This window comes from Salmo salar, chromosome 01 (genome assembly GCF_965601325.2).
Source record: "Salmo salar chromosome 01, fSalSal1, whole genome shotgun sequence".
Classification (NCBI taxonomy): Eukaryota; Metazoa; Chordata; class Actinopteri; order Salmoniformes; family Salmonidae; genus Salmo; species Salmo salar.
In genome coordinates, this window is record NC_138291.1 from 137,718,550 (window position 1) to 137,736,921 (window position 18,372).

At 42.3% G+C, this 18,372-nt stretch overlaps 1 protein-coding gene across 2 annotated transcripts in view; it reads right to left on the reverse strand.

Annotated features, from left to right (window-relative positions):
• Nucleotides 1-18,372, reverse strand: part of LOC106561845 (phospholipid phosphatase 1) — a 35,992-nt gene that overhangs the window by 10,726 nt on the left and 6,894 nt on the right. Inside the window, exon 2 of one of the 2 annotated variants that reach the window (XM_014126113.3) lies at nt 10,967-11,121. In XM_014126113.3, the coding sequence (XP_013981588.1) occupies nt 10,967-11,121 (155 nt within the window). Of the gene's footprint in view, nt 1-1,698; nt 1,851-10,966; nt 11,122-18,372 lie in introns of both variants that reach the window. The other variant, XM_014126118.3, reaches the window with a different exon arrangement.

The window sequence follows — 18,372 nt, forward strand, 5'->3', positions numbered from 1 at the left end:
TCTTGAAGGAGTTCCCACATATGCTGAGCACTTGTTGGCTGATTTTCCTTCACTCTGCGGTCCAACTCATCCCAAACCATCTCAATTGGGTTGAGGTCAGGTGATTGTGGAGGCCAGGTCATCTGATGAAGCACTCCATCACTCTCCTTCTTAGTCAAATAGCCCTTACACAGCCTGGAGGTATGTTTTGGGTTATTGTCCTGTTGAAAAACAAATTATAGTCCCACTAAGCACAAACCAGATGGGATGGCGTATCGCTGCAGAACGCTGGTTAAGTGCGCCTTGAATTCAAAATAAATCACTGACAGTGTCACCAGCAAAGCCTCAAAAGGGCTTTATTACAGACAGAAATACTAATCTGCACTCTGCCCCCCCTCTGAAGATCCCGCAGGTGAAGAAGCTGGATGTGGAGGTCACCCCTGCCGGATGTGCGCCACCCATGCCGACCCCTCGTGCCCCCCGTAAGGGGCACTCCCCCCAGTTTGGGAACCACTGTTTTAGACCATGATGACAGGAGGGACTTGATCCTAGATCAGCACTCCTACTCTGAGATGCTTTGTGAATACAGGCCTCTGTGCTTTGAGTTTAATATCGAGAAACTCTCTTGGAAATGTACTAACATGCTGACTAGATTTTGATTTTGTCCGTTCACACCAAACGCAAATCAGGACAAGCAGGTTGAAATATAAAAACTAATTCTGAACCAACTATATTAATTTGGGGACAGGTCGAAACACATGAAACATTCATGGACATTTAGCTAACTAGTTTACTGTTGCTACCTAATTTGTCCTGGGATATAAACATTTGGTTGTTATTTTACCTGAAATGCACAAGGTCCTTTTTCCTGGATCTTTGTAGAATATTTTTACTGCCAACAATTAATCCACAGATAAAAAAAGGGGAAACCTAGTTAGTTTCTAATTATTTATCTTCCAGTCTTCTTCCGTGGACTTTATATGGCGGTTGGCAACCAACTTTGACTGGAGTGTGGACCTCAGTTCATCTTTCAATCACCCACGTGGGTATATGCTCCTAAAAACCAATGAGGAGACGGGAGAGGCGGGACTTATAAAACCAAGTTCTCTTTTAGCGCCTGGCTACGCATACGCTCGCGAGCAGTTTGGATGAAATGATTGAATAACATGTGTAAATGTATTTTGCAAAGCTCGCGCGGGCAGTGTGCTCAGCATGTTACACAGTCAGAACACTGGCCCAGAGTCAAGCGATATCTCGGGAAGGCAGAGGGAGGGACAGTCTGGCCATTCCTATTGTATCGTTCAGACAGAGACTGAGTAGACTTATGGAGAGGTCTTTGTTACGGGGACTTTAACGGTCAACTGCCATGGTCTGATACGTTTGTGATCTAAGGGTACATAGAGAAGCAACTAGCAAGAGTTGGGGATTTGTTTGCTTTTTCAGTTCTGAAGTGACACTTTGAGCATCTCTAAAATATGCAGTTCAATTTACAAATCAGTTTATTTGTTTGCTTGCTTTTGCAAGGAGGAGCATGGTGCTCCATTTATTTATTTTCACACAGACAGTGTGAGAATGTGATTAATGAAGCCAAGAAGTTAAACTATATACACATCATTGCTACAGTGATGTATGTATAGCATAAATTAATGACAAGCGCTAAGACTGGGAAAGGAAGAGAAAGATAAGTTATCTAGTGAACATAAAAACAGGTGCACTTACAGTGAGCACTATGATGGGTATCATAACGCCACCTAACAACTGATAGGATATGGTGTCTTCTTTAAGAGGGTACTTGATTGAATCATCGTTACAGAAAAATCCACGCTTGAAGGGATTGTGTAGCGGTGTGAGTATTGCGAATGGGAGTCCAGCTAGCAAAAAAGCAAAATTAGAGAAAACAGAACAAGAGAAATCGGTTAGGAGAGTAGGCTCTAAACAGCCTCCATATAAAGTCAATGCACAGTGCACGCCTGTCTAAAGGCGTCCGCATGCTTCCCAGCCGAAACAGTTCGGTAGAGTTTTTGCATATATTATGGCAACATTTTGTGACGTTTTTGTTCGTTTTGGACTTCAGTGAGTTTTTATTATTATTATTTTTTGGAGCCGAAGTATACGCCCCCTTCATCAGCGATTGGTCAACAGTAGGGATTCTTCAAGAAAGTCTGTCATTCAACGAGGCATGACTCATTTTTATGCACATTCTTTTAAAATGAAGAATACTGCACCAAACATCTTGGTTAGATGGGTTCAGTTGGTAGAGCAAGGCGATTGCGTCGCCAGGGTTGTGGGTTCGATTCGCATGGGGGATTAGTATGGGAAAATGTATGCACTCACTACTGTAAGTTGCACTGGATAAAATCGTCTGCTAAATTACATAAATATCTAATATCTCTTCGGCATAAATGTCAATTAATGACAGATTTCTTGAGTTAGATTAATTCTGAGTATGCGAGCACTCTCGTTCGGTTCGGCTAGGCTCCAGCCAAACTGAAGCATGCTGACGCCTTAAGACTGACAGGAAGAGAACATTCAGAGAGGAAAGTCAACACATATCCAAGTAGATATTTAAACATCGCAGGCTGTCAGGAACATAAGGAATGAAAAGTTTAAAACATTGTGGTTAGAGAGTTGTCATGGCAACAGCCCCTACTCACTCCCATGGTAAAGAGATGGTGTTAATGGAAGAACAAACAAACGCCCAAATTATTCCTCTGCACTGATTCACAGCCTCAACTTTCACAGCCGTTTCGTGCTTGAGTGCAGTGGACTGGACACGCAATATGACAAGTAGTTGACCATTCCACAACAACTCCCAATAGTGCTTGTTCTCTCTTCATCTCCCTCTCTGGGTTCATTTAAGGGCACAGCAGGTCATCCTTTTGGAAGTGGAATCATTAGGAGGAAGGATGTTTGACCTGCCTTTCTACATTTATCACAAACCATTTTTTTTTTAAATCATCCGTTTGAGACCTTTTTAGACCTATACATGCCTCCTATAAAAAATAACTTAGGATCTGTGAATCGTACAAGATACAGACAATATATTGGTGTCATTATACTCCTTATAGTGTGCCCTATAGAGTACTTCTAGATTCTGAAATACACATATTTCAACATAAAAAAAATATTCATATGAAAATCTCAAAATTACCCTTTTTGGCTTTGTTCATTTTAAGATATCTTGTTTGGAACAATATACTCTACAAGTGCATAACATTTCCAGAGGGGGCTCTCTGCTAATTCTGAAGTTCTGATACATTTTAGGAGCACCACCAACACCGTGAATGTTAAATGGATTTAAACGGGCGCTCCCTCTGCTTGTGATTTGCAGAATGTGCAATCCTAAAGGAGGGCTGTGATTGGTTAATGACCTATAACGTCAATTTCTATGTATAAAATGGGTCATATCATTAAAAGTACCAGAGAGCCCACTCTGGAAATGTGATGTGTTTGAAGAGTATATTGTTTCAAACAATATGTCTAAACATAAGCAAAATCAAAAATAGTATTCGAGATATTTAAAATGTTTTAATGTTGAATAAATTAAATGTTAGAATTGGCATTTCAGAATCAAGACATACTCCATAAGTTGACGCACACGATAAGGTGTATAATGACACCAAGATGTTGTCTGTATCATGTAGGGTTCACAGATCATAGTGTCTTACAGGAGGCATGTATAGGTCAACAACAAAAAAAAGGGCCTATTATGGCCACTTTCATCATGATTTTCCCCACTTTCATCATGATTTTATCAAAACATGTTGTGATATAAATGTTTAAAAAGCATGTCAAACATTCCTCCCAATGAAGTTCCTATGTGAGAATTGACAGAACAATCTGAGATACAAAAAGATTTTCCGCTCCGCTGGCGATGAATCGCCCAAGTAACTCAGAGGAATGCTGTAACTGAGGAAGATTCACCTGGTTTCAATGTTAGTTACATAACAAACTTTACAATAGAGTTTCACACTACATACAGTAGGGAAACTGTATTTGCTTCAAACGTGCTGTGGAAGAAGTTTTTATTTCACCTTTATATATACAGGTAAGTCAATTAAGAAAATGTTTTAGTAGTTAGTAATAAACACAAAACCGTAAAATCCCACACTGCTAGCTCTACAACACACATTGACCCAAAGAAAGTAGGAACTGGACATGTAGAAAGCCCCCCAAAATAGTTGAAGTTAATTCACATTGGTATGCAAATACTCTCCACGACTGATCTAAGAGGTTGTATTTCTGGATGTTATCATAGTCCGATCATGCTGTTGTCATCACAAAGGACCCCAGAACAGTCTGGCTGTCAAGGACTGAGAGGAGAAACTGGTCCAACACAGAGTCACGTGACAGATTCACTCTCGCTTTACAGACCCACTGTTCCTTAGAGCGAAAGCTGCATTGTGAAGCACCACAGTTTGAAAAATGTTGCCACGTGATGTGTATATATATAAATAAATCAGTGTAAACCATAAATAGTCTTGTCCAGGGGACTGGAGTGGAGATAGAAGCAGTGAAACTTATGTATGGGACTCCAGTAGATTATGACAGATTAAGTATAGGTAATGGCAAAAAAAAGTCTAGAGTGTGTGTACACTTTTTACTATACCTGTGAGTACCAGATGTTCTCACAAGCATAGAAAACCAACAAAAATTCAGAGAAGTCAGGGCATTTTGCCGGTCCTCAATTGTAAAAAGGCTATTAAATAGCCTTTTAGGAGTTAGGGTAATGGAAAATAGGATTTTGAATGGGAATCAATTGTTGGTCCTCAAAAAGTCGTCACAAGTATAGTGAGACATAGTTGTGTGTGTGTGTTTATATATATAAACATCCTGAAATCAGAGTGTTCCAGGAAAGTGTTCCAGTTATTTTTGGACAGAGAAAGTAGACAGTGTTTGTTCCAAAGCCTATCAACAGGATCCTCAAGTTTTAATAACATCTCTACATCCAACGCTCAATAACAAACATGTTGAAATTCTTCTAAATCTAATTTCTGTGTTAGCAGATAAACCTTAGGATCAATTATGTTTGCTATTGCCAAAGTTGGAAAAAGTGGTTAAGGAAAATTCCACAATAATGGAATTGCGCTGAGACTCAGATTTTTCACTTAAAATGTATGCCAAACAAAAAAACATTGATTTCAAAGTTTAACAAACCATAGAAAAACTCTATGCACAAAGACTACTGTTAACAATTTACACTGAACATTTCACAAAAACACATTTACTGGAAGAACTGTGCAGATGCAAAGTTTGGTAACAGAATTTTGGTAAAATCTCCCATGTTTCCAAAAACTCTTAAATGCTGTATCTACTCCAAAATAAGATTTAACGATGTCTGCAGAAAGAATAGGGTTTCAATGATGACATGACAAATTGACTTTGAAAAAAAATCTATTTTGGTTATTGAACTACAGTAAGTGAACTGGATTTATACCCGGTAACGGAAATGCGGTAACGGAATTTCATCATCGGTCCCTAATCTGTAGTACACATAAATGTATAATTATGGATATGGTGATGTATCCTAAATAGGTACACAAAAAGGTATAAATATGCAATATCCTCCTTTGCATATTTGGGTATTATTCTACACACTGGCTATTATTTTAATGAGCTCTGCCCCCAAACAAGACCAGATTTGAACCAATCATAGATGTCTTTGTTTCCCAAGTAGGGGCCATCAAAGTACAGCACAGTAGAGCACAGCACAGAACAGTAGAGTAAATTATGAGCTCAGTACAGTAGACTAAATTAGAGTATAGTTCAATACTGTACAGTTCAGTACTCAACCCTAGTGTGCTCTAGTGTAACAAACTCCACTGTGCTGTCCAAACTTGTAAATCCAACTGTGGTTTGTGACTACTATGATTTGTCATTGTAGCTTATCAAATTGCAGACATGTTACGGATTCCTCGGAAATTCCATTACCGATTTGGTAAATGTTTTTAGTTTTAATCACTTAATAATTTATAAACCAAATAAATATGAGTAAAAACACTAAACTAGTTGTTGGCAGGGATGCACGATATATCGGTGAGCATATCGGAATCGGCCGATATTAGCTAAAAATACCAACATCGGCCCGATGTCTAGTTTAACGCCGATGTGCAAAACCGATGTCAAAGCTGAAGTGCATACCTATATAACGTAGGTACATGACGTAATGACGCCATGTAAAATGTAGCGCTACATGTGCAACACAGCATTCCTAACCTAGCACACAATGTCTGCTGTGTGGATCGAGCAGTCAACAAGTCAAGCAGTCATTTGAAAGAGTAAGAACATTTCAGCGAGACAATTCAAAGGTGAAATCCATTAACGCCAAGATAATGGAATTCAATGCCCTTGACAATCAACTGTTCTCTGTCGTGGGCGATGTTGGCTTTCGCCGACTAGTCGAGCACCGGTACACACTACCAAGTGCGCTATTTTTCAGATGTTGCCCTACCGGAGTTACACAGTAATATTGTCACTGCTATTAGCTTCACGACTGACATTTCGACCAGCGATATCATGCGGAGCCTGACAGCACAGTGGGTCGTCAAGGATTTCGTACTGAGGAAAGTTTTTTTGCATGCTCATGAATGTACTGGTTGTCATACCGTTGCTGCCATTTCAATGGCATTTGAGAACATATTTGAAACATGAACACACTCCTAGCTCCATTCTAACAACTGACTCAAGAAATAAGCTCATCAACTGCGCCTGCAGCAGACGTGATACCCTCTCATGGCATTGAAACACTTGCTCAACAAAACTGCCGACAAAGGCTGTGAACAAGCGATTCGGTGGCATTCTCTCTTTACTGTGTCGCCACCATGCTCGACCCTATGTACGAGGACCGCTACTTCGATGCAGAAAAGAAACAGGGTTTACGTGAAATGTTACATACACAGCTGGACAAGATGGAAACGGATACAGTGACAGTGCGCACCGAGGAAGAGGTGCCACAGACAGACAGAGCTGAAACTTCACTGCTTGACATGTATGATGAAATCCTGGTTGAGAATGAAACGACTGAACAAATTAACAGAAACAGCACAGTAAGTAAGTGGAAGAAAAAGGTTTTGATTATGTTTTACTGGTAATGGGGACATACGTAAAGGCCAACAAAATCACTTTTTGGTCAGTGTGGTGTGCGTGTAACCTTTAACTAGGCATGTCAGTTAAGAACACATTTTTATTTACAATGAAGGCCTACCGCGGCCAAACCCGGACGACGCTGGGCCAATTGTGCACCGCCCTATGGGACTCCCAATCACGGCTGGATGTGATACAGCATCGAACCAGGGACTGTGGTGACGCCTCTTGCACTGAGATGCAGTGCCTTAGGCCGCTGTGTGTGTGTGTGTGTTAACTATTTAACTGTACTAGAATGCTTCAAAAGGCCAAAAATATGTAAATATCAGTAGTTTTTTTTGGCAAGGAAAATATCAGATATCGGTAAAAAATGTCATATCGGTGCATCACTAGTTGATAGTTCTACCTTAACTCGTTACCTCTGTGAACTTTCCCTCCTAATGATGGAGAGATAATAGAAAATATCTTAAATATATATGTTGTTGTTTTTTGATAACGGAATTTCAAAGCACATAAGGCAATGTTTCATAAACTCACAGAAGGCAGAAAAATGTATCCGAAACTAAATATAAGTGTTGATATTAGTTGGCAGGGGTCTTCAACATTGTGTTTTACATGTTCTCTAAGACCCTTTTTCCATCTGTTTGACCAAAAAGCAAAGCCTTTGCTTATTCCAAATTTGTACAATGGAAAATGGTTGTAAAATATTCAGTGCCTTCGGAAAGTATTCAGACCCCTTGACTTTTTCCGCATTTTGTTACGTTACAGCCTTGTTCTAAAATGGATTAAATAAAACAATTGCCTCAGCAAATCTACATATAATATCCCATAATGACAAAGCTAAAAACAGGTTTGCAAACATTTTTAGAAATGTTTGCAAAATGTAAAAACAAAAACACTTTGACATAAGTATTCAGACCCTTTTCTATGCGGCACCTTGCTATTGAGCTCAGGTGCATCCTGTTTCCATTGATCATCCTTGAGATGTTTCTACAACTTGATTGGAGTCCACCTGTGGTCAATTCAATTAATTGGACATTATTTGTAAAAGCACACACACATAAGGTCCGTCCCACAGTTGACAGTGCATGTCAGAGCAAAAAGCCATGAGGTCGAAGGAATTGTCCATAGAGCTCCGAGACAGTATTGTGTTGAGGCACAGATCTGGGGAAGGGTACCAAAACATTTCTGTAGCATTGAAGGTCCCCAAGAACACAGTGGCCTCCATCATTCTTAAATGGAAGAAGTTTGGAACCACCAATACTCTTCCTAGAGCTGGCCGCCTGGCCAAACTGAGCAATCGGGGGAGAAGGGCCTTGGTCAGGGAGGTGACCAAGAACCCGATGGTCACACTGACAGAGCTCCAGAGTTCCTCTGTGGAGATGGTTGTCTTTCTGGAAGGTTCTCCCATCTCTGCTGCACTCCACCAATTAGGCCTTTATGGTAGAGTGGCCAGACGAAAGCCACTCCTCAGTAAAAGGCACATGACAGCCCGCTTGGAGTTTGCCAAAAGGCACCTAAAGTCTCTAAGACCATGAGAAACAAGATTCTATGGTCTTATGAAACCAAGATTGACAATTTTGGCCTGAATGCCAAGCGTCATGTCTGTAGGAAAACTGGCACCATCCCTACGGTGAAGCATGGTGGTGGCAGCATCAAGCTGTGGGTATGTTTTTCTGTGGCAGGGACTGGGAGACTAGTCAGGATCGAGGGAAAGATGAACGGAGCAAAGTATAGAGAGATCCTTGATGAAATCCTGCTCCAGAGTGCTCAGGACCTCAGACTGGGATAAAGGTTCACCTTCCAACAGGACAACAACCCTAAGCACACTGCCAAGACAACGGAGGAGTGGCTTTGGGACAAGTCTCTGAATGTCCAGCCAGAACCCGATCGAACATCTCTGGAGAGACTGGAAAATAGCTGTGCAGTGACGCTCCCCATCCAACCTGACAGAGCTTGACAGGATCTGCAGAGAAGAAATGGGAGAAACTCTCCAAATACAGGTGTGCCAAGCTTGTAGTGTCATACCCAAGATGACGAGGCTGTAATCGCTTCAACAAAGTACTATGTAAAGGGTCTTAATATGTAATAAAAAAAAAGTTTTATTAAATTAGCAAATATTAGTTTTTGCTTTGTCATTATGAGGTATTGTGTGTAGATTGATGAATACTTAGACTCTTTTCTTTCGTTTGACATGCTCATATGAACTTCACGTTGGTGCTCATGGGTCCTTTTACATGGACATGACCTTAAACTAGCAACAGTCATCGAAATTGCCAAAGGTTTTCAAAACAATTATAATAAATGCAACAGTTGGACAATGGATGAAGATACTCCAAACTTAATAAAAAAAAAAAAATTATCCATCAGATATTTACTGCATGGACAGTTTAGTTTTTTTTTGTAAAACATCACATTTTCTTATTGTATGAAGTATTTTAAATATTTTGTGTTAAAATAAATACAATTATATGTGCCTCATTTGCATAAAAACACTGGGTGTATATGCATATATTCATTAATTAACATAAGGGGGTTTAACAGGGCTGCAACCTTCCAACCACTTGCCACCCCACCTGCACTCCCCTGCGCCTTCTACACTGCCTCGTTCTCTTGCATAATTCAACAAGTGTGTCAATAACAGGATAATCTCGGATTACTTTTTTTTTATCACATGCTTTAGATTACACCCATCTAAACTTACTCTACGTTGTTTGTGAGTTCAGACATAATGTTCACTACAATCTGAGTGTTAATTTTCTGAACCATTCTTTCATTTCAGCACATGTAATTTGTAAACATTTCATCCATTAAATTAGAACTTTTTTCAATTCCACAAAAAAGGAACACCCATCAAAATAAAGTCATTTTTCTTCTCTTTCCTGTGATGTAACTGTCGAGGCGGTGCGTTAAATCCCAGACTAAGCTTCAGCGTATTCCATTAAGACCATTTGACAGGTCATTACAAACACTTCCGCAGTCGTAACGTTAACGGGAAAAATTGATAGGCACAAGCAAGGGTATGAAAGCGTCGCAGGAGTAAAATCAAGCCAGCGAGATTGAAGTGACAAGTGGATTTTGCACCCCTCAAACACAGGAAATAGATGGCTGAAATAGACAGATCCTGAGGTAGGCGAGGCATGCGCGTTGCTAGTTAAACTTTAAATCACGTTTGAATGGCCTAGTTAACAGGGTAACAAAATAAACAGCTTGACCACAGGGGTTTGCTGGTTTCTCTCAGGTCCTCTAATCTCTTTTTACATTTCAGTCATTTAGCAGATGCTCTTATCCAGAGCGACTTACAGGGAGTGCATTCATCTTAAGTGCCCTTACATGCTCTTTGATATTCAACCCCAGAACACCCTTCCTGTGAGTCGCCTGCAAACACCAGGACTTCCTCGCTGATCCGTTGGACTCTAAAGGCCTAATGTTGATGAAAACTTCTCTGTAGCTCGTGTTGTAAAAGCTTCTCAGGTGACTGAAATGACATGTGGAAATCAGGATATGTGAAATGAAATGAGGACACGGGAAGGGGAACTCTTTGTGGACTGGACATCCTCTTTTGAGTTAATAACCCTGACACAGTTGGCAAAGCTGGTTGAAGTATGACAACTAGTTTTGCTTACTGGGTATGACCTTGTTGAACTTAACCCTTTGGTTCGGACACCTAAGCTCAGTGGACTTCCTCCCTAATGTTGAGGCCTTACTGATATGATACGCATCATGGCCAGGGGTTTAACATCTTCACTTTTTACTGAGATAGAACAACTGCCTGTTTGTTAGTCATTGTGTAGTACTAACAGTGACAGAGATGCATTGGTAATTATGTACGCTGCTGTTCAATGTTTGGTCAGTTAAAATCTAAGAAATATCTTGGTTTGTCAATTCTACTATTGTTACTTACACAGCAAATGGGCAGAGCGAAGCCCGCCGTGTAGAGCACATTGGAGGTGACTGTACTCTGGTGGAAGGGGTAGCTGATGCTGTCATCGTTACAGAAAAAGCCCCTTTGATAGGGCTTGATTTTGCCCAAGTTAAAGGCTGCCAGGGGCAGTCCTCCTGTGGATTGAAAGAGGAGGTAAAAGGGGTTAACTTTGTAATAAAAAAATATTACATTTAAATGTAAATAGGGATATGAGGAATAAATACACAGTGAATAACGAATAAAAAAAATATGGCTATATACAGGGAGTACCAGTACCGAGTCGATGTGCAGAGGTACGAGGTAGTAAACTCAGCAAAAAGAGAAATGTCCCTTTTTCAGGACCCTGTCTTTCAAAGGTAATTCGTAAAAATCCAAATAACTTTACAGATCTTCATTGTAAAGGGTTTAAACACCGTTTCCCATGCTTGTTCAATGAACCATAAACAATTAATGACCATGCACCTGTGGAACGGTCATTAAGACACTAACAGCTTACAGACGGTAGGCAATTAAGGTCACAATTATGAAAACTAAGGACACTAAAGAACCCTTTCTACTGACTCTGAAGAACACCAAAAGAAAGATGCTCAGGGTCCCTGCGCATCTGCATGAACGTTCCTTAGGCATGCTGCAAGGAGGCATGAGGACTGCAGATGTGGCCAGGGCAATAAATTGCAATGTCCGTACTGTGAGACGCCTAAGACAAGGAGACAGGACGGACAGCTGATCGTCCTCGCAATGGCAGACCACGTGTAACACCTGCACAGGATCGGTACATCCGAACATCACACCTGCGGGACAGGTACAGGATGGCAACAAGAACACCATCCCCATCGTGAAGCACGGGGGTGGCAGCATCATGTTGTGGGGGTGCTTTGCAGCAGGAGGGACTAGTGCACTTCACAAAATAGATGGCATCATGAGCAAAGGAAATTATGTGGATATATTGAAGCAACATCTCAAGACATCAGTCAGGAAGTTAAAGCTTGGTCACAAATGGGTCTTCCAAATGGACAATGACCCCAAGCATACTTCCAAAGTTGTGGCAAAATGGCTTAATGACATCAAAGTCAAGGTATTGGAGTGGCCACCACAAAGCCCTGACCTCAATCCTATAGAAAATGTGTGGGCAGAACTGAAAAAGCGTGTGAGAGCAAGGAGGCCTACAAACCTGACTCAGTTACACCAGTTCTGTCAGGAGGAATGGGCCAAAATTCAAAAGCTTGTGGGAGGCTACCCAAAATGTTTGACCCAAGTTAAACAATTTCAAGGCAATGCTACCAAATACTAATTAAGGGTATGTAAACTTCTGACCCACTGGGAATGTGATTAAAGAAATAAAAGCTGAAATAAATCACTACTATTATTCTGACATTTCACATTCTTAAAATAAAGTGGTGATCCTAACTGACCTAAAACAGGGAATTTTTACTAGGATTAAATGTCAGGAATTGTGAAAAACTGAGTTTAAATATATTTGGCTAAGGTGTATGTAAACTTCCGACTTCAACTGTATGTGTGTGTTGGGATGTCAGTGTAAAGGCATCAGCATGCTTTAGTTCAGCTGGCGCCAAACCGAATGAGTGTGCTCGCATACTCCCTTAAAAGACCTTCGCTTGAAAAAAGCAGCAATAGTACTGTTTGTCCATTTTGAAACGCAGTAGCCAGTATAAAAATAGTCAGGATTAATTGAAGATAACTCAAGAAAGCTGTCATTAATTCTAGCGTTTTTTTTTTGTCGAGATCTTAGTTGCGCAATTTTGCAGCTGACTAGGATGTTTGGTGCAGTATTTCTCAAGTGAAAGAATGTGCATGAGAACGAGTCGTCTCTTGTTGAATGACAACAGGCACTTCATTGTAGAATCTCTACTGTTGACCAATCGCCGAGGAGGGGGCGTAGACTTCGGCTACCGACTTCGGGCTTGCCTCTAGAAAAAAAAAAAATTGTGCCCGAACTCCCGGAAAAATACCCTTGCCGAAGTCCAAAACGAACAACAAAAAACATAATATAAATACGCCATTTTCCGAACTGTTTCAGCTGGGAAGCATGCGGACACCTTACGTATGTGTGTGGGTAGAGTCCAGCGTGGTGTATATAGAGTTAGTAAAAGAAACGGTCAATAAGGTAGTCCGAGTGGCCATTTGATTAGCTATTTTGCAGCCTTGTTTAGCAGTCTTATGCCTTGGGGGTAGAAGCTGTTCAGGGTCCTGTTGGTTCCAAACTTGGTGCCCTGGTACCGCTTGCCGTGTGGTAGCAGAGAGAACAGTCTTTGGCTTAGGTGGCTGGAGTCAGTTTTTTGGGGGGCCTTGCTCTGGAAACCGCCTAGTATAGATGGCAGGGAGCTCGGCCCCAGTGATGTACTGGGCCGTACTCACCACCCTCGGTAGCGCCTTGCGGTCGGGTGCTTTGCAGTTGCCGTACCAAGCGGTGACGCAGCCAGTCAAGATGCTCTCAATATTGCAGCTGTATAACTTTTAGAGGATCTTTTTAGCCTCCTGAGGGGGAAGATAGTGTTGAGTGTGGACCATGTTAATTCCTTAGTGATGTGATTAGCGAGGAACTTGCAGCCCCATCAATGTAGTTGGAAGGACGAGCACACCCTTCCCGTTCCTGTAGTCCACGATCAGCTCTTTTGTCTTGCTGACGTTGAGGGAGAGGTTGTTGTTCTAGCACCACACTGCCAGGTCTCTGACCTCCTCCGTATAGGCTGCCTCATCATCGTCAGTGATCAGTCCTACCACCGTCAGCAAACTTGATGGTTTTGGATTCGTGAGAGGCCACACAGTCGTGGGTAAACAGACTACAGGAGGGGCCTAAGCACACACTCCTGTGGGGCCCCCGTGTTGATGGTCAGCATAGCGGATGTGTTGTTGCCTACCCTCACCGACTAGGGGTGGCCTGTCATGAAGTCCATGATCCAGTTGCAGAGGGAGGTGTTCAGTCCCAGGGTCCTGAGCTTGGAGGGCGCTATGGTGTTTAACACTGAGCTGTAGTCAAGCTGTAGTCAATGAACAGCATTCTTACGTCGGTATTCCTTTTGTCCATGTGGGTGAGGGCAGTGTGGAGTGCAATAGAGATTTTGTCATCAGTTGGAGCGGGATTTGAATTAGAGTGGGTCCAGGGTGGCTGGGATGATGGTGTTGATGTAAGCCATGACCAACCTTTCAAAATATTTCATGGCTATATTTGCGAGTGCTACGGGGCAATAGTAATTTCGGCAGGTTACCTTGGTGTTCTTGGGCACGGGGACTATGGTAGTCTGCTTGAAACAAGTTGGTATTACAGACCGGGTCAGGGATAGGTTGAAAATGTTAGTGAAAACACTTGCCAGCTGGTCAGTGCATGTTCCGAGTACACGTCCAACAGGGTTGGGGTCAATTCAGTTTTCTACTCAGTCAATTAGGAAGTGAATTTACATTGTTTTGAGGAGTTTTGGACTTTGACTTGAAAATGGAATTGACCCCAATCCTGCTACCTATAGCCTACTTGCCAGCCACAACCAAAGCTTCCAAGCTGCTCTCTCTTTTCTGTCTGGTATCTATATCTGGGTTTTTCATTTCTCATTGTCAGCTGTGCCACCCCGTTAAATTGAGTGGCGGTGACAGCTGAGAGCGCCTGTGGGTGTGTAAAACACAGCAGGCCACCTTCAAAATCCCAAGACTCCCTTTCCTCCCTCTCTCTCATAATCTTATCCTGTCTTGGCCTCCTCGACTTCAAAGAGGACAGGGGAGGACACTGGTCATGGTTAAGCTTCAGTGCAGAGATATCCATGCACCAATACACTCAATGAATACTAGGCTTGGAGGCTTCTGGGCCTAGGGAAAGAGTGTAGTTAGAGTGTAGTCACATTGAAAAGTCAAGTCACAAACATTCAAATAGGCTGTTACAACTCCTTAATATGTTTAGGTTACTTTGTCGTCTGTGAAATTGCAGAGGTAAAAGCACCACACACATGCTGTCATGATATGTACATTAAGGTTTCTTGCCACCAGCAGAGTAACTTAAAACCAACCATATGGGTTTAGTTACGTGAGCAAGCCTGACAAACACACACACATCCCTATGATTTACCTATAGACCACAATTTCAAGAGACAGCTATGAAGTTATCCGTAGTCACAAATCTAGACATTGGTGATTGAGGGGCCATACAATATTAGAAACAGTTTGAATTGTTGAGTCTAAATCCTCATCTACTAAATAAAATCTTTGACATAGTTGCACGTGATAGAACAAGCTTTTGCCCCCATAAGATAGCCCTATGCTATTGCTAACACCACCAGCTGGACGTCCATTAACAAATTCTATAAATCAGCCAATTACAAATGTTGACGTAGTTGGACGAGGGTCCTTGACAGAAGTCCTACGGCACCATCTGCTAATCAAAGTTAATAAAAAAAAACACTCATTGTAGACACTATTTCACATTTCGACTTGTTTATGTGCACATCGGTTTGTGTTTGGCTGGCTCTGCAGAGTCTACCCCTCATGTGAGGAGATATCGATCAGCGCACAGCCCATGGGTCTCAGCCAATCAGCTGGTGCCCGCTTGCCCCACACTCTGAACTGACCATGCACCCTCTGATTGGCTAAGGACATCTAGCTGGTCCTGCACTGGCTAGGCAGGCCTGATGCGTGCCGTTGCATCCTTACAAAATAGGACACATTTGCCGATGGCTGTTGCCTTCCAGCGCAGACCAGAGGTGGATGTACAGCAGTATGTTAATGAAGTGCGTGGGTAAAAGTGTGCGGCGGTGATCGAGTGTGTATTTACTACCGTTAGTGGTAATTTGTCCCTGTACGTTATTACATGTTTTTTATAGTCATACAGTCCTTTGTTCTATTTATCACTATCAATGTTGTGCTATTGCTGTCAATACTGTATTCCATTCATTTGCTCTGTTTATATTCATGTTATTACATGTAGAGCTACTCTGTTGTATTTATTGTATCCATGTACTGTACCAGTCAAAAGTTTGGACACACCTACTCATTGCAGGGTGTTTATTTTTTTACTATTTTCTACATTGTAGAATTATAGTGAAGACGTCAAAACTATGAAATAACACATATGGAATCATGTTGAACCACATATGGAATCATTTAGTCCCCTCCTTCACCCAAGACTGCTTGGCCGCGCGCGACTCCAACGCCGTCATTAAGTTTGCCGACGACACTACGGTGGTAGGACTGATCACCGACGACGATGAGACAACCTATAGGGAGGTCAGAGACCTGGCGGTGTAGTGCCAGGACAACAACCTCTCCCTCAACATCAGCAAGACAAAGGAGCTGATCGTGCACTACAGGAAACGGAGGGCCGAGCAGCCCCTATTCACGTCGGCAGGGCTGTAGTGGAGCAGGTCGAACGCTTCAAGTTCCTCAGTGTCCAAATCACCAACACAGTCGTGAAGAGGGCACGAAAATGCCTCTTCCCCCTCAGGAGCAGTGGCGACCCATCATTCAGAGCCCCACCTGTTTTGAGCCCCACATTTTTTGCTATATATATTTATTTTTTGGGGGGGGTGGGGCTTGCCCTTTTTGCATGTTGTTTTGGCATGAATACGTCTCTTTTTTGTTTTCTTGAGTAAGGCAGCTCCAAAATGCAGGAGTTTCAGTCTAGCTCAGTGCTTTCTGTGGTGGTGGGGCAAGGCAGCAGAAAATACAGAGTGTTGCGTCATGATTGGCTCAGTGTTCTGTCACTCATGGGGACTTTACGTCACTGCCAAGTGTAAGAAGAGACATAAAAAAATTCTAGCCCTTCGGCTGCTGCCATAGAAGTGCCCATCCAAGAAGGCTCAAGGTCATTGGCCACAGATAAAATGACATCAAATTATGTTTTATGTAGGGGGAAAGGGGGATACCTAGTCAGTTGTACAACTGAATGCCTTCAACTGAAATGTGTCTTCCGCATTTAACCCAACCCCCTGAATCAAAGAGGTGCGGGGGGCTGCCTTACATCAACATCCACGTCTTCGGCGCCCGGGGAACAGTGGGTTAACTGCCTTGTTTGGGCAGAACGACAGAATTTTACCTTGTCGGCCCGGGATTCGATCCAGCAACCTCTCGTTTACTGTCCCAACGCTCACTAGGCTACCTGCCGCCCCACAGTAGCTTTGATTGGACTGATCATGTCAACATAATACTTTAACAATCTTAGCTAGCAGTCATCATCATAAATCAAGTCGACAAACTACTGGCAAATTCTTTTCACATGAAGAGAAATTATGGATAAAACGGTGCTCATCGGCCATTGAACAAACATTACACAACAAGTTGTCGTCCCCTTATGCCATAGTTTGTATATCTCAATTGTCATTAGAAATTTGTTTGAGCAAGTCAGCCATATAAGCTATGTTTTTTTAAAAGGCAGTAAATTAGGCTGAATTAACGGTTTCGCTGCCAGACAAGGCTCCGCTGAAATCCAGGTATAGCAGTGGCAAGGTGTTGGGACAACTTTATGTGGGCACCGTTTGTCACCGTTAAAGTGCAATTAATGTATTGTTTAGTGGCTTTGCTGGCATGCATTCCACTTTATTTTTGCCCCACCAACATTTCCATGCTAAAATCACCACTGCTCAGGATGCTGAAAAGATGTGGCATGGGCTGTAAGATCTTCTTCACTGTTCTACAGCTGCACCATTGAGAGCATCTTGACTGGCTGCATCACCGCTTAGTATGGCAACTGCTTGGCATCTGACTGTAAGCGCTACAGAGGGTAGTGCGTACGGCCCAGTACATCACTGTGGCCGAGCTCCCTGCCATCCAGGACCTCTATAAACAGGTCCTGGATGGCAAAGACTCCAGTCACCTAAGTCATAGACTGTTCTCTTTGCTACCGCACAGCAAGCGGTAGCGGAGCACCAAATCTGGGACCAAAAGGCTCCTGAATAGCTTCTACCCCCAAGACGGCTGAACAGTTAATCAAATATCTACCCTGACTATTTGCATTGACCCCCTTTTGACTTGCACGGACTCTCTTGCCCCGGTTCTATGCACACTCACTGGCCTCCAACCACACACACTGATGCCACACACACAAATGCATAGACTCCACACACAATCACACACGCTGCTACTCTGTTTATGATCCATCCTGATTGCCTAGTTACTTTGACCCCCATCTACATGTACATATTACCTCAATTACCTCGTATCCCTGCACATTGACTCGGTACGGGTCCTCCTCGTATATTATTTTATTATGTTACTATTTCCTTTTTTTTTTGTTGCTAATTTCTTACTTTTTAACTCTGCATTGTTGGGAAAGGGCTCGTAAGTAAGCATTTCACGGTAAAGTCTACACCTGTTGTATTTGGTGCATGTGACAAATGAAATTAGATTTGGCTTGTTACAGTAAATGGAAAGCGGGTAGGTGGTGGTGT